At 43.1% G+C, this 17,364-nt stretch overlaps 1 protein-coding gene across 2 annotated transcripts in view; it reads right to left on the reverse strand.

Moving 5' to 3' along the window:
• The window catches only part of gpd2 (glycerol-3-phosphate dehydrogenase 2 (mitochondrial)), a 231,470-nt gene that overhangs the window by 49,511 nt on the left and 164,595 nt on the right, over nt 1-17,364 (reverse strand). For both annotated transcript variants that reach the window (XM_070875618.1, XM_070875619.1), the window contains exons 6-7: nt 16,318-16,481; nt 8,976-9,140 (exon numbers count right to left, since the gene is read on the reverse strand). In XM_070875618.1, the coding sequence (XP_070731719.1) occupies nt 8,976-9,140; nt 16,318-16,481 (329 nt within the window). The remainder of the gene's footprint in view (nt 1-8,975; nt 9,141-16,317; nt 16,482-17,364) is intronic.

The following is a 17,364-nucleotide window of genomic DNA, read 5'->3' on the forward strand; positions in this document are numbered from 1 at the left end:
CAGGTATCACTGCAGCCCTGTAGACCATGAGCTTGGTGGTAGATTTGAGGGCCTGGTCTTCGAACACTCTTTTCCTCAGGCAGCCGAAGGCTGCACTGGCGCACTGGAGGCAGTGTTGAATCTCGTCATCAATGTCTGCTCTTGTTGATAGGAGGCTCCTGAGATATGGGAAATGGTCAACTATGACCAGGGCCACGCCGTGGATCTTGATAACTGGGGGGCAGTGCTGTGCGGCGAGGACAAGCTGGTGGAGGACCTTTGTCTTATGGATGTTTAGCATGAGGCCCATGCTTTCGATACCTCAGTAAACACGTCGATTATGTCCTGGAGTTCAGCCTCTGTATATGTGCAGACGCAGGCATCGTCCGCGTACTGTAGCTCGACGACAGAGGTTGGGGTGGTTTTGGACCTGGCCTGGAGACGGCGAAGGTTGAACAGGTTTCCACTGGTTCTGTAGTTTAGTTCCACTCCAGCAGGGAGCTGTTGACTGAGGTGGAGCATGGCAGTGAGGAAGATTGAGAAGAGGGTTGGGGCGATGACACAGCCCTGTTTGACCCCGGTCCGGACGTGGATTGGGTCTGTAATGGAGCCGTTGGTAGGATCATGGCCTGCAGGTCATTGTGGAGCAGGCGGAGGAGGTTGACGAACTTTTGGGGGCATCCAAAATGGAGGAGGACACTCCATAGACCCTCGCGGTTGACTGTGTCAAAGGCCTTTGTAAGGTCGAAGGCGGCCAAGTATAAGGGCTGGCGCTGTTCCCTGCATTTTTCCTGCAGCTGTTGCGCTGCAAAAATCATGTCCGTTGTGTCCCATAGGGGACGAAATCCGCACTGGGACTCCAGGAGGAGCTCCTCGGCCACAGGGAGAAGACGGTTGAGGAGGACTCTAGCAAAAACTTTCCCAGTGGCTGATAGCAGGGAGATTCCTCTGTAATTGCCGCAGTCAGACTTGTTCCCTTTTTTAAAGATGGTCACAATCATTGCATTTCTGAGATCTCCCGGCATGTTCGCCTCCCTCCAGATGAGAGAGATGAGGTCATGTATTCGCACCAACAGTGCCTCTCCGCCATACTTTAGTGCCTCAGCAGGGATTCTATCGCTCCCGATGCTTTGTTGCTCTTAAGCTGCCTTCTGGCTTTTTCTACCTCGTGGTAATTCAGAAAGCAGTTCGTCATGATTTCAGGACAATGCCATTTGAGTCTACATCGTCTGCATGTTAATTGTCTGTATGTACTATGCAAGGAAACAAGAGTTCAAAGGCTTTTTAGGGAGAAGAGATGGAACTGGTTTTTGTTATTAGACACCACACACTAGACACTTGGAAGGTGTGTGCCTCACATGCAGCCACTGGAAATCAGAACAAGCAGAAAGTTGGCTTATGAAGTGTTTGTGTCTCAGTAGCATTCATACTGGGTTTGTTTAGTATGAATGGGTAAATAAAAGACCTGATCCTGCCATTACTAAAACTGAGTGCGTGTGTAATTCGACGTTTAAAGCACAAAGCGAAAAGAGCAAGAAAGCTGTACAACAGGGCGGAGGGCAATTTTGGCCCCATAGCGTTAAATTTACTTCATAAAACACCAGAAAATATATCCGTTAATCTTTACCAATTTTGATACTAATGATATAACCACAAAAATAAACAATCCATGCACAACTGGGTATTATAATTAGTATTTTATCACTCCTCAAACAATAGAGTAGCATTCTGGGGACAAGAGGGTTCTCATTTGTTGCCAAGCAGAGCGCCTCCATTCAGGGTAGCTGGGTAAATAGGTAGGCCCTCAGGTGACTTTCCATCCAAAGGTATACTTGAATTAAACAAGCAGCACTGAGAATCCTGACTGACGCAGAAAGGTCAGTGAGTCGCCAGAGAAGCTTGACGTGCTAATTCAGGAAATTGACTATGTGTGTGACCAAAAAATCAGCAGCAACTTCTGGGGAAAAGCCAAATTCAGGTTGGCCACTTGACAATCCAACGAGACTTTCCTGTTCCTCTGGTGACAAATTAGTACATGTGTTGGCCTGGCCTGTCTGTCACCTTTTATTGTTTTCTTCTTTGTTCTCAGGATGTGGACAATGCTGTCAAAGCCACATTGATTGCCCATCCTTAGTGGCCCTGCAGTGCTTGCCACAATGCCGTTAGGTAGGGAATTCCAGGATTGGGACGCAGTGCTGATGAAGGAACATTGATGAACGCACAAGTCAGGATAGCGTGTGACTTGGAAGGGAATTTGGAGGCAACCATGTTCCCTCAACATTGCTGCGCTTGTCCTTCTCGGTGGTAGAGGTCGCCCGGGAGGGAGAGAGGTGCTGCTGAAATAATCTTGGTGAAGGACTGCAGTGCATCCTGCAGGTCATGCATACTACAGCCAGAGTGTGCTGTTGGTGACTGGGGCACATATTTAATCCAGAGGCAGTGGCGCCAGTGAAGCAAACTGCTCAGTCCTGAATAGTGTTCGACTTCCCGAGTGTAGTTATGCCTGCGCCTCGCCAGGCGAGTATCCAATCACACTCCTGACTTGAGCCTTGTAGAAGGCAAATTGCACTGCAGTTCTTTGCAGAGGCCTTCTGGCATTTTACTGGCCATGAGCTTCTCAGCAGATCATGCGTTGCCAGTCTGCATCCTTGTCACATGGCCACCATGTGTTTCGGTCAGTTTGGTCCATCATGACGGCTAAGCTGGTGGTGGAGTCAGTAGTTTTGGATAAAGTTATCCAACAAACAGGTGAAATAATTCCTGGTCAGTAAGAAGAGGTTGACAGAAGAGGTATTCTTCTTTCATTTTTGTCTCTCCAGCATTATTAAATATACACAAGCAGTTATGCAACATTGGGAAAATCAGTTGACTCATCAATTTAAATGGCAAACAATGGGCTCTCGTTTGATTGACTCAAGGCCCTACTTTTTTTATATCAGCAACAATATATAAATAATACCTTCAATAGAGTGGATGTCTGTTGTTGTTGAAAAATGGGATTGAAGCCATCTGCTTTTCTGATTTCTATGTCTATGTGGTTTTAAAAAATAAATTCACTGTTGAAAATACACAGCAGACAGAATGCGCTTGATGGATCTAATGTGCTGGAAAAGGGAACTGGGTAGAACAGGATTAGATTTATTCTTAATAGCACTGCAGGATTTCTGAATGGCACCTGAAATGGTGGGTTTATGTTTTTGCTACGACCAATTCAGAACACAGAATTCATTCATTTTGTAAAAAAGGGGTCAGAGGGTCTAGTAAGGAGGGGGAACTGAGGGAAATCTTTATTAGTCGGGAAATTGTGTTGGGGAAATTGATGGGATTGAAGGCCGATAAATCCCCAGGGCCTGATGGACTGCATCCCAGAGTACTTAAGGAGGTGGCCTTGGAAATAGCGGATGCATTGACAGTCATTTTCCAACATTCCATTGACTCTGGATCAGTTCCTATGGAGTGGAGGGTAGCCAATGTAACCCCACTTTTTAAAAAAGGAGGGAGAGAGAAAACAGGGAATTATAGACCGGTCAGCCTGACCTCAGTAGTGGGTAAAATGATGGAATCAATTATTAAGGATGTCATAGCAGCGCATTTGGAAAATGGTGACATGATAGGTCCAAGTCAGCATGGATTTGTGAAAGGGAAATCATGCTTGACAAATCTTCTGGAATTTTTTGAGGATGTTTCCAGTAAAGTGGACAAAGGAGAACCAGTTGATGTGGTATATTTGGACTTTCAGAAGGCTTTCGACAAGGTCCCACACAAGAGATTAATGTGCAAAGTTAAAGCACATGGGATTGGGGGTAGTGTGCTGACATGGATTGAGAACTGGTTGTCAGACAGGAAGCAAAGAGTAGGAGTAAACGGGTACTTTTCAGAATGGCAGGCAGTGACTAGTGGGGTGCCGCAAGGTTCTGTGCTGGGGCCCCAGCTGTTTACACTGTACATTAATGATTTAGACGAGGGGATTAAATGCAGTATCTCCAAATTTGCGGATGACGCTAAGTTGGGTGGCAGTGTGAGCTGCGAGGAGGATGCTATTAGGCTGCAGAGTGACTTGGATAGGTTAGGTGAGTGGGCAAATGCATGGCAGATGAAGTATAATGTGGATAAATGTGAGGTTATCCACTTTGGTGGTAAAAACAGAGAGACAGACTATTATCTGAATGGTGACAGATTAGGAAAAGGGAAGGTGCAATGAGACCTGGGTGTCATGGTACATCAGTCATTGAAGATTGGCATGCAGGTACAGCAGGCGGTTAAGAAAGCAAATGGCATGTTGGCCTTCATAGCGAGGGGATTTGAGTACAGGGGCAGGGAGGTGTTGCTACAGTTGTACAGGGCCTTGGTGAGGCCACACCTGGAGTATTGTGTACAGTTTTGGTCTCCTAACTTGAGGAAGGACATTCTTGCTATTGAGGGAGTGCAGCGAAGATTCACCAGACTGATTCCCGGGATGGTGGGACTGACCTATCAAGAAAGACTGGATCAACTGGGCTTGTATTCACTGGAGTTCAGAAGAATGAGAGGGGACCTCATGGAAACGTTTAAAATTCTGACGGGTTTAGACAGGTTAGATGCAGGAAGAATGTTCCCAATGTTGGGGAAGTCCAGAACCAGGGGTCACAGTCTGAGGATAAGGGGTAAGCCATTTAGGACCGAGATGAGAAGAAACTTCTTCACCCAGAGAGTGGTGAACCTGTGGAATTCTCTACCACAGAAAGTAGTTGAGGCCAATTCACTAAATATATTCAAAAGGGAGTTAGATGAAGTCCTTACTACTCGGGGGATCAAGGGTTATGGTGAGAAAGCAGGAAGGGGGTACTGAAGTTTCATGTTCAGCCATGAACTCATTGAATGGCGGTGCAGGCTAGAAGGGCTGAATGGCCTGTTTTTGCACCTATTTTCTATGTTTCTATGTTACTTGTAGTGCAATGGGGCGTCTTCTCTATCCTCTGACCCTCATGTAATTAAGGTCAAAGATTGTCGCCTCATTCTGCCAGTTTTCTTCCTTCCACTCTTGCTGAACTTTCAATTTTTGGATCATGCTCCTCCAGGCCATACAAGGAAAGTCGTGGCCTTCCCGGCCCAGACATAACCACTTCAAAAGTAATTCCTTGCATGTGAAATACATATGAACCCTCTGAGACTTTGGCTAAGTGACCACTCTATATTTGTTGGTCATGCTAACAACTTTCAGCAGGCTATTGTGAGAACATCATCGCTATAATGTAATGACCTGTGAGTATGCTCACAGGTTTGTAGAGCTGTTGCATTGAGTGGCTTAGCCAGTCACATGATATTCACAAGACTCAATAAAATCAGTTGGGTCTAGGTCATCCACGATGAGGTGTCCAATTATGAGCCAAGTGGATGAACTGGTAAGGTGTAGTGTGATTGTTAAACCTTTGTTAATAAACCAACTAGTTCTTATAAGTGTTGCTATGAATTCTTAAGCAAGAACCCATGAAGCAAATACCAAAGGGTAGAAAACGCTAGTGCGAGTTGTGTACAGACCACCAAACAGTAGTAGTCAGGTTGGGGACAGCATCAAACAAGAAATTAGGGATGAGTGCAATAAAGGTACAACAGCGATCATGGGCGACTTTAATCTGCATATAGATTGGGCTAACCAAACTGGCAGCAATATGGTGGAGGAGGATCTCCTGGAGTGTATTAGGGATGGTTTTCTAGATCAATATGTCAAGGAACCAACTAGAGGGCTGGCCATCCTAGACTGGGTGATGTGTAATGAGAAAGGACTAATTAGCAATCTTATGGTACGAGGCCCCTTGGGGAAGAGTGACCATAATACGGTAGAATTCTTTATTACGATGGAGAGTGACACAGTTAATTCAGAGACCAGGGTCCTGAACTTAAGGAAAGGTAACTTCGATGGTATGAGACGTGAATTGGCTAGAATAGATTGGCGAGTGATACTTAAGGGGTTGACGGTGGATAGGCAATGGCAAACATTTAAAGATCACATGGATGAACTTCAACAATTGTACATCTCTGTCTGGAGTAAAAATAAAACGGAGAATGTGGCTCAACTGTGGCTAACAAGGGAAATTAAGGATAGTGTTAAATCCAAGGAAGAGGCATATCAATTGGCTAGAAAAAGCAGCAAACCTGAGGACTGGGAGAAATTTATAATTTAGCAAAGGAGGACAAAGGGTTTAATCAGGAGGGAGAAAATAGAGTATGAGAGGAAGCTTGCTGGGAACATAAAAACTGACTGCAAAAGCTTCTATAGATATGTGAAGAGAAAAAGATTAGTGAAGACAAACGTAGGTCCCTTGCAGTCAAAATTTATAATGGGGAACAAAGAAATGGCAGACCAGTTGAACAAATACTTTGGCTCTGTCTTCACGAAGGAAGACACAAATAACCTTCCGGAAATACTAGGGGACTGAGGGTCTAGTGAGAAGGAGGAACTGAAGGATATCCTTATTAAGCAGGATATTGTGTTAGGGAAATTGATGGGATTGAAGGCCGATAAATTCCCAGGGCCTGATAGTCTGCATCCCAGAGTACTTAAGGAAGTGGCTCTAGAAATAGTGGATGCATTGGTGATCATTTTCCAACAGTCTATCGACTCTGGATCAGTTCCTATAGACTGGAGGGTAGCTAATGTAACACCACTTTTTTTAAAAAGGAGAGAGAAAGCGGGTAATTATAGACCGGTTAGCCTGACATCAGTAGTGGGGAAAATGTTGGAATCAATTATTAAAGATGAAATAGCAGTGCATTTGGAAAGCAGTGACAGGATCGGTCCAAGTCAGCATGGATTTATGAAAGGGAAATCATGCTTGACAAATCTAGAATTTTTTGAGGATGTAACTCGTAGAGTGGACAAGGGAGAACCAGTAGATGCGATGCATTTGGACTTTTAAAAGGCTTTTGACAAGGTCCCACACAAGAGATTGATGTGCAAAATTAAAGCACATGGTATTAGGGGTAATGTACTGACGTGGAGAAAGAACTGGTTGGCAGACAGGAAGCAGAGAGTCGGGATAAACGGGTCCTTTTCAGAATGGCAGGCAGTCACTAGTGGGGTGCCGCAGAGCTCAGTGCTGGGACCCCAGCTGTTTACAATGCACATCAATGATTTAGATGCAGGAATTGAGTGTACTATCTCCAAGTTTGCAGCTGACACTAAGCTGGGTGGCAGTGTGAGCTGTGAGGAGAATGCTAAGAGGCTGCAGGGTGACTTAGGTTAGGTGAGTGGGCAAATGCATGGCAGATGCAGTATAATGTGGATAAATGTGAGGATATCCACTTTGGTGGCAAAAACACGAAGGCAGAATATTATCTGAATGGCGGCAGATTAGGAAAAGAGGAGGTGCAACGAGACCTGGGTGTCATGGTACATCAGTCATTGAAAGTTGGCATGCAGGTACAGCAGGTGGTGATGAAGGCAAATGGTGGGGGTTTGAGTATCGGAGCATGGAGGTCTTACTGCAGTTGTACAGGGCCTTGGTGAGGCCTCACCTGGAATATTGTGTTCAGTTTTGGTCTCCTAACCTGAGGAAGGACGTTCTTGCTATTGAGGGAGTGCAGCGAAGGTTCACCAGACTAATTCCCAGGATGACAGGACTGACATATGAGGAGAGACTGGATTGTCTGGGCCTGTATTCACTGGAGTTTAGAAGGATGAGAGGGAATCTCATAGAAACATATAACATTTTGACGGGACTGAACAGGTTAGATGCAGGAAAAATGTTCCCGATGTTGGGAAAGTCCAGAACCAGGGAACACAGTCTAAGGAAAAGAGGTAAGCCATTTAGGACTGAGATGAGGAGAAACTTCTTCACAGAGAGTTGTTAACCTGAGGAATTCTCTACTGCAGATAGTTGTTGATGCCAGTTCATTGGATATATTCAAAAGGGAGTTAGATATGACCCTTAAGGCTAAAGGGATCAAGGGGTATGGAGAGAAGGCAGGAAAGGGGTACTGAGGTGAATGATCAGCCATGATCGTATTGAATGGTGGTGCAGGCTCGAAGGGCCGAATGGCTGACTCCTGCACCTATTTTTCTATGTTTCTGTGTTTCTATTACAATAGCCAAGCTAGATCCTCGTCTCAGCCAACAACCACAACACATGCTGGATAGCAATCAGGAGCAGGAACCTGGGGGATTTTTCCCCTCCCTAACCTGGATGCCTCTGTCACCACCAAGTGTACAAGTAGCAACACCTGGGGGTGGCAAATTTTAACTCTCCCCATGAGACTGGAACAGAGTGGACCAGCAGTTAAAATGGAGCTGCTCTTTTTCTCGCTCCATTGTTGCCAATCTCCCATTTTATCGCCACCAGTTTTGGGGGTAGATGAGTTGCACGGTGGATTCAGGCGGGAGCCTTGTACATAAATCCAAATTATTGGCATCAGAGGACCCTAGGACTCCAATGACATTTTAATTGGGTCCTGATTGGGGAAGCCATCACGGCTTTCAAACCAGTCTGAAACAGATTGGCAGCCAGTGGGAAGGACGAAGAAATAATTTTCTTTTGTGGGGTCAGGGGGAGCAAAATTGCTTCTCCAGGCCATACAAGGAAAGTCGTGGCCTCTCCAGCCCAGACAGAACCACTTCAAAAGTAATTCCTTGCATGTGAAACACTTTGGGACAAGATGAGGTGCTTTATAAACAGATGCTCTCTCTATGTTTTCATCTATACTTGTGTTTACAATGCAATCCAAATTTGACAGCAATTTTTTTAAAGAAGTAAATTCATACCAGGTTACAGCTTCAATATTCAGCCAAAAATTTATGTCAAGGCGAGTCCAAAATTTCAATTAGTTTGATTACCAACACAGACCATATGTCATGTACACAGGTACCTCAATACCTTTGGCTACTGACTGTATGTTTGTAAATTAGACCAAATAAAAACTAGTAAGTTAACTGCCCTTAAATTGGCCCATCAACCTCAAACAGTCAAATACTGGCACTGGTATTGAGGCAGTTAACATTATTGAAGGTGATATGTACATACCTGTTTGAACATCCCTGCACTGAGCACCACATATATATTCTTTGCCGGTGTGCGGATTTGTGGCTTTCAGTAGGCTCACTGCTTCAACGTAATTGGCTATGGCAGCACCGTACCTGGCAGCAGTCAGAGCGAGCGCAAGGTTCATTCGTGCATCGTTGTGTTGTCCTGCAGCAGGGTACAGATTCAGAGGGAGGACATGAGTCACCTCAAGCCACTGACTTGTGGTATGGAAGTGTGTCAGAACAGATCTGTCACATCTGTCCCTGTCAGATTTAATACATCTCATTTTCAACCAAGACTTAGAATAATAATTCTAAGACTAATTTACAGCACTCACCACTTTAAAGGCCCCAACAGTGTTAATTAGCATTCCCCATAAGCCACACAACATGAAAGGATTTTGGTATTAGATATTTTTGTGCTGCGATTCATGCATAAGTCCAGCTGTTTTAGAAAATCAGCAGTGATCTATCCCCCAAGTCAAAGGTGATAAGTTCTTCAATTTAAAGTAAAGATTTTAAAAGATGACAAATGAACAAAGCCTGATTTCATTAGGAAGTAATTCTTATGTACATCATTAAAGATTTATTGCAGAAAAATCTCTGCTAAGAGAGAGCAGTGAAAAAAAAGAGATGATTAATCACATTTAATGTTGGTGTCATGAGGGATTTCTTCTATTTATTATTGCGACTGAAGTTAAAATCATGAATGTTGTGCTGTGAGCAAAATTGTTCTGCATTGCAGGGGCACAGACTCTGTGTGCCCTGAATTTATAATAACTAGGGGCTAGGTAACTGGTAGTAAGGTTAATGCTCCCAAAAGCTAACAGCAATTTTACCAACTATCTCAAGCAAGATGAGGGGCAGTTTTTGCAATCAACTGCCAGTAATACTAACTGCTGCCATATTCGGTGAGCATGCAGGGCATAAAATTACTACCAGTTATTAATTCTGAAATGAAGGCAATGTTTATCAGACTATACATATATAGCTTGACCCAGTTTTTCTGTTAAACCAGTTGTCTATAATCCTTTATTCTACAAAATGTACAAGGCCTGTATATGGACTAGAATTAAGACAACATATGTAAGGTGTGTGTGCTGTTAAATCCTCTTGAACATTTGCTCCACAAATACAACAAAACAATCAAAGTCACTTTCTTTTTCAATGCTGAAATTGCAAGTTTGTCCTGTAACCCAGACGCAATTATCACTTATCGTTTTGATCTAAAATCACAACTATGTCTTTCTCATTTTATACTTCTATCCAATTAAAATCATAAACCTTGAAAATTACAAACTCTGCTCTCCTTTTTCAGAAAATACAAGTTGCTAACCTCTGGTCATACTTCAAGTTGCAACTATTCGAACAAGTAATCTTGCTAAATAAATAAAACTGAGGATATTTAAAGGTTCAGTAAACTAGATAGCAAAGATTTCTCATGCAGCACTCTAACAAAACATATAGTGCAGCTACACACACAACCATCAAGTCAGTGAGCAAAGCCAATTTAATCTGTGGCTCCCCCTGAGGTAAGCATAGTTCAGTGTCTTGCCCCCACCCCAACCTCAGCCATAATCCCCATTTCCTAAAGGAAGAGTGTGCATTGAAGTGAAGAAAATTCTGCACTGGAATAAAACGATCTAAAATGACAGGGACAATAATGACAATGAATTTCATGTCTCCAAGTCATGGGCTTGCAATGCTTGACTGGGCTGACTTGTCCAATTAAATTGTTGCAGGTACAGCGGGAGACGCAGTTATCATCTGCATGCTTGTGGGGATGGCTCCTCTGGGCTGGTGAACTGTTGTGGAATGCAAAACACTCCTGTTTTTTTACAAGGCGGCAACCTAAAGGCTCCAATGCACATATCCAAGCACAGGAATATACTTCCTGACAAACACAAGAAGACTGTCTTGTAAGATTGCTTAAGCCCCACATCATACAGTGCATAAATAACTGATCTACCAAGAAAAGCACATCCAAATACCAAGAAGCCTTGCCATGGCCTCCGAGTAATATGTCTTCTTCAATATTCCTTCAGCTGCATGAATGAATCTGACAGATCACTGCTCAGATTTCAGTCATATTCTGTAAAAAAATATGTTGCCTTTTTGCCTTCCAAGAGAATCTGGATATCAACAAATGCTAAATGAAGTCTGACAAGTACCCCCAAGAAACAAAGTAGTGAGTTTGCGGCTACGAAGGAAACCCTGAATAAATGGGACATGCTGTATACACCCAGGCTAACAACTAACATATGGTTTGCTTTTTTTATGCCAACATAGAGCACATCTCCCCTGCAGGAAAGTAGATTCTTGCACTAATCTCTGGCCTGTGAATGTTGCAGCTTGAATGTGAATTTTCTCTGAAAGCTTGAATTAATCCAGGTGCAGTGGGTTGGGCATTGGTCCTTCACCCCTGCGACCAGATTTCAAATCCAGTCGTCTAAAATGGGACGATTTCCTTGCGTCGACACCCAGGCACACTGGATCCCCTGGGCACATCAGACAATTGGGCCAGTCGGAGCGCAGACCTAAAAAGGCATCCACCCAATTTCACTTCCATTAGTTTTATCCATAACCCACCCGACTTTCTATTAGTCGATGCTCCGAGGAAATCCAGTGCAGCTGGCCGCAGACCCAGGACATCTCCCCTAGAGTCTGTTTAGTCATAAAATGAGTTTGGGTATCTTGATCCAGCTCTGAACGTACACAGGCTTAGACAAAACAGACACTAATTCAGCATTTGTTGGCCTTCATAAGGCCACTAGGTAGATGTGAGAAAAAGGAAGATATTGACATTGAGGCAATGGGGAAATGCTTCTCTGAGGTTGGGGTAGAATGGAGAAAATTTACTCTGTACCTAACTGTGCAATGCCTGACCTGGGAGTGACACTATCCGTAGACTTAGAATCCTCATGTATGCTAATGGCACCCATGTCTACTTCTCTACCACCTCCCTCAACCCCTCCATTACATTTATCGATCAGACTGCTTTATCCAACATCCAGTTTTGGATGAAATACAATTTCCTCCAGTTAAACACTGGAAAGACCAAAGCCATTGTTTTCAGCCACAAACTCTGTTCTCTTGCCACCGGCTCCATCCCTCTCCCTGGCCACTATCTCAAGCTGAAACAAACTGTTCACAACTTGTGTCGTATTAGACCCTTGGCAGAGATTCTAACCCAAATCTTCAGCATCACAAAGTTTACGTAGTTTCCCCTGCATAACATAGTGCGCCTCCACCCCTACCTCAACCCATCCACACTAAAACCTTCAGTCATGTCTTTGAAGTAATTGAATCTCAAGGTGGCAAAGCATCTTCTGGCTGGTTTCCCCATCTTCCACATACTACAGCTCATCCAAAAATCAGTTCCCATTTCCTGCACTATATCCCACTCATCCATCACCCCTATCCTCGCTGATCTAAATTTCCTCCCGATTTATCAACGCCTCAAATCTCATGACCTCACCCCTCCCTATCTCTGTAACCCACTCCAACCCTTCAACCCAGATTCCGATCTCTGGTGCATCTCTCTTTCCTTTTGCCCCATCGTTTACAGCTACCTCGACTCCATGCTCTGGAATTCCCTCTCTCAACCTCGCCATTTCCCTCTACTCCTTTAAACCCCTCTGAAAAACCCAACTCTTTGACCTAGTTGTCATCACCCCTCCTCATCTTGCTTTCTTTGGCTTCGCGTCGATTTTTCCTCACTTTGAGATGATTCTCTATGATAAAGGTGCTATATAAATTCAAGTTGCTGTTGATGTTGATTTTTGGTGCCCAAACAGAGAGTGCTCCATTCGCCAGCACCTTGTCAGCAACAAAAGAGGTTTCTTTTTCTGTAGGCTATTCCTAGAGATACTACAATAACAACTAAGATTACTCAATTAATTGCAGTAAGAAACTTTATTAGCACAAATCTCTTCATTTTACAACAAATCTGGAATGCAAGCTTATATGGGAAAGTAATAATGTGCATTGTGATTTGGTAACAAAATTATCAAATAAGAGAATGGACTCAGGACTGCTCATTACTCAAATATGCACAACCACTCAAAACAAGTTTCAGCAGGCTACACTCACTCATAGGCAGTCCCTTGGAATCGAAGGAGACTTGCTTCCACTCTTAAAATGAGTCCTTAGGTGGCTGAACAGGCTACTGCTAGACTGCTGGAGCGCTGCCTTGCACTGTGTCCTTCTACAAAAAGAAATCATCCTGGAGTTGGTTCACTCATGCTGCTACTGGCTAACCTCCAGTTAATGTATTCTGTGAATGTCCGTCACCTTTTTAGCAAAAATCTCAAGCTTGGACAATGAGGACTGTGGTTAGGTTAGCAATTTTTTCTTTACAGTGGAGATAGAAGAAAGTATGATTAGATACATAGAAACATAGAAAATAGGTGTAGGAACAGGCCATTCGGCCCTTCGAGACTGCACCACCATTCAATATCATGGCTGATCATGCAACTTCAGTACCCCACTCCTGCCTTCTCTCCATATCCCCTGATCCCTTTAGCCATAAGGGCCACATCTAACTCTCTTTTGAATATATCCAATGAACTGGACTCAACAACTTTCTGTGGTAGAGAATTCCATAGGTTCACAATTCTCTGGGTGAAACAGTTTCTCCTCATCTCGGTCTTATATGGCTTACTCCTTATCCTTAGACTGTGACCCCTGGTTCTGGACTTCTCCAACATCGGGAACATTCTTCCTGCATCTAACCTGTCCAATCCCGTCAAAATTTTATATGCTTCTATGAAATCCCCTCTCATTCTTCTAAATTCCAGTGAATATAAGTCTAGTCGATCCAATCTTTCTTCATATGTCAGTCCTGCCATCCCGGGAATCAGTCTGGTGAACCTTCACTGCACTCCCTCAATAGCAAGAATGTCCTTCCTCAGATTAGGAGACCAAAACGACATAAAATACTCAAGGTGTGGTCTCACCAAGGCCCTGTACAACTGCAGCAAGACCTCCCTGCTCCTATACTCAAATCCTCTTGCTATGAAGGTCAACATGCCATTTGCTTTCTTAACTGCCTGCTGTACCTACATGCCTACTTTCAATGACGGATGTACCATGACACCCAGGTCTCACTGCACCTCCCCTTTTACTAATCTGTCACCATTCAGATAATAATCTGCATTCCTGTTTTTGCCACCAAAGTGGGTAACCTCACACTTATCCACATTATACTGCATCTGCCATGCATTTGCCCACTCACCTAACCTGTCCAAGTCACCCTGCAGCCTCTTAGCATCCTCCTCACAGCTCACACTGCCACCCAGCTTAGTGTCATCTGCAAACTTGAGATATTACATTCAATTCCTTCATCCAAATCATTAATATATGTTGTAAATAGCTGAGGTCCCAGCACTGAACCTTGTGGTACCCCACTAGTCACTGCCTGCCATTCTGAAAAGGACCCGTTTATTCCCACTCTTTGCTTCCTGTCTGCCAACCAGTTCTCTATCCACATCAATACATTACCCCCAATCCCATGTGCCTTAATTCTTGTCAACAGCCTTTTGAAAGTCCAAATACACCACATCCACTGGTTCTCCCTTATCCACTCTACTAGTTACATCCTCAAAAATTCTAGAACATTTGTCAAGCATGATTTCCCTTTCATAAATCCATGCTGACTTGGACCGATCCTGTCACTGCTTTCCAAATGCGCTGCTATTACATCTTTAATAATTAAGTCCAGCATTTTCCCCACTCCCGAGGTCAGGCTAACCGGTCTATATTTCCCCGTTTTCTCTCTCCCTCCTTTTTTAAAAAGTGGGGTTACATTAGCTACCCTCCAATCCATATGATGGGTGCATGATGCATTTCATTTGCTTGAGTGTGCAAGTACTGTTCAATTTCTACCTCCAGGTTGCTATTTTTACTTCTACCCATTTTGAAAATGGTTTACTCTGGTCCTGCAGCACCATGTTCTGACCAGAGGAACAGACACACTGTCGAAGGAATCATTGGGGAAAATCTATCTACTACCACCCTGCTGCGGTATGCTTTCCAATGCAGTGATATTTTGTATCATCAGTTCACGTTGTACTGGCAGATATTGCACTACAGCCAGGTAGTGCTCATTATTTAGTACTTTTTTTCCTAATCTAATTCTTTAGCAATATTCTTGGAAGAAGCAGGCACTAGAACTATAATTAAGTTAATAATTCCTAACCTGCATTTTAAAAGTTTCTTAGACAATAGAAATGGCTATTACCCAAAATACTTTTGTCTGAATGATAACATTCTGAAATCTTGTTCATAGTACTGTGTTCTTATACTACCACTTCATGTCTAATAACCTACCACTGCATTAAAAGCTCCTTAGAAATTTGCTAATTATGATGACATATTGCTTATATTTTAATAATAAAAATCTTTTAACAGCTGTAGAACCCAGGGCCTGGGTTTTAACCTGGAGACCCATTCAGTGCAGGGGTGAGCTGTTTTGAGGTCAAGAAACCCGGAAGGAGTTTCCCGCACATCCTGCAGTTTTGAACGACAGGACACTTTTAAATGTTTTTTTTTATTGTTTTCCCACCCACAGCCATCCTGATTGACAGTGGAGGCCTGATGGGCTGAGAAGGCTGCAGCTCAAGGTCACAGCCGAGAAAAGCAGGTAGAATGGGGGGAGGGAGTTCCAATGGTGGTCAGAGGAGGGCAGGTGGTAAAAGCAGGCAAATTGCCTGCAGGGGTGGGGGGTTTAAACTGGGTAGCTTGTTGGGCCGGGAGTGCACTGGCCCACAAGCAGTGCTGTAAAGGTACTCCTCTCACCAGCTAGACTTCCTGAGGCTGTGGAAACCCGGCCGATAAGAGTTAAAAAGAAAATGACTGCTAAATGAAGGCACGCAGCCTCATTATACTTAAATGACCAACCCCCCCACCTCCTACGAGCAGATTGTTTGTTGGCGCCCCATCCTGACTCACTTGAAACCGGAAGTGGGTGGGTTCGAGAGTGGTTGTGTTTCTGTTCCAGATATTTTTTAATTTTAACCACTGACGCCAAACCACCCATTTTTGGGAGTTAAGATGCAGCCCTAGGAGTTTACGTGCTGTTGGGCATCTGTACCCTTTCATTTCTTGTATGTGACACAATGATGCTTTCGAACATTTTTTAGGGCCAACAGATTTTAATGTGGGTTAACTAACAGCTAAAAAGATTTGCCTGAAACATTTAAATACATATGAATAGATTTTTAAAAAAACATCTCAAAAAATGCCGCTAATGTCAACAAAGTGCAATCGGTGAGGTTATTTCTACGATTCTACTTTTACAGTTATTTAAAGTCCTTTAGACGCAATCAAAATAAAATAGTTACCATCATAATACACAATAGCTGCTACAAGCTTGTCCTTTCTCAGCATGGGGAATAGTTCCAGAGCGCTTGACTTGCTCAGGATGTAACTATGTTTCAAACACTGATTTCCAGCCACAAAATCATATATCTTTATCCCGGCCCAGTAATAAGGCAACTGCCACCACCTATTGGATAAAAATAAAGAATACTGTGAAGAACTGGAGTGTAAACTCTTTATATACATACAACTCTAAATGCGCTTTGTGAACAATTGCATTGTTTCAAAGATTCTGTTCATGCGGCAACAGAACATATCCATATTATCAAAACCACCATGTTTCTCAAGCAATCCCTTTGTAGCGTTAAAAATCTGGAAAATTGCCATTTGCCTTTAGAATAGAAGTTTTTTTTTGTAAAGAGGGCATTTATCAGTTTAAAAAAAAAAGAAAAACATAAATTTGTCCACCTGACAGATTTTCTCACACATACCAATTTATGACGTGGTTCTGAATTGGGTCTGTGCATGTTCTGGTGCTGGTATACCATAAACAGAAATGTTTTAATATACATAAAGCAGAAACAAATTTATTTCATAGCTGTATACAACATAATTAGAATTATTTTCCTGTAGCCAAAATTGCCAGTTATTCAATTTTATTCTCTTGTATACATTCCATTTATAATCACAAACAAGTACATTACATTTGATGCTTAAAATGCTTATATAATTCCCTGTATGATCCATGAATTCCCATGACCTAAATATATCTGACCTCATCAGCATGACTTCCAAGGTCTCAAATGAAATAAACAATAGCTTCCCAGAGTCCATATTTGGTATAATTACCTATTCCAATATTAGAACAGTGTGTAAATTATGTTTATGGAGTAGTAAATCTATTGTCACCCCAAATTCAAATTTTGCCCTATTGGCAGAAAATAGCCACAGCAAACCTTCCAATGCCCAAACCCCATCTACACAGTAAAAACACAAGTATGTTTACTTTTATTAGCCCCTGAAACCTATGCAACAGAGCCTTTGGAGAAGGGATGGTAAGACAGCTTCTA

This window comes from Pristiophorus japonicus, chromosome 3 (assembly GCF_044704955.1).
Source record: "Pristiophorus japonicus isolate sPriJap1 chromosome 3, sPriJap1.hap1, whole genome shotgun sequence".
NCBI classification, from domain to species: Eukaryota; Metazoa; Chordata; class Chondrichthyes; family Pristiophoridae; genus Pristiophorus; species Pristiophorus japonicus.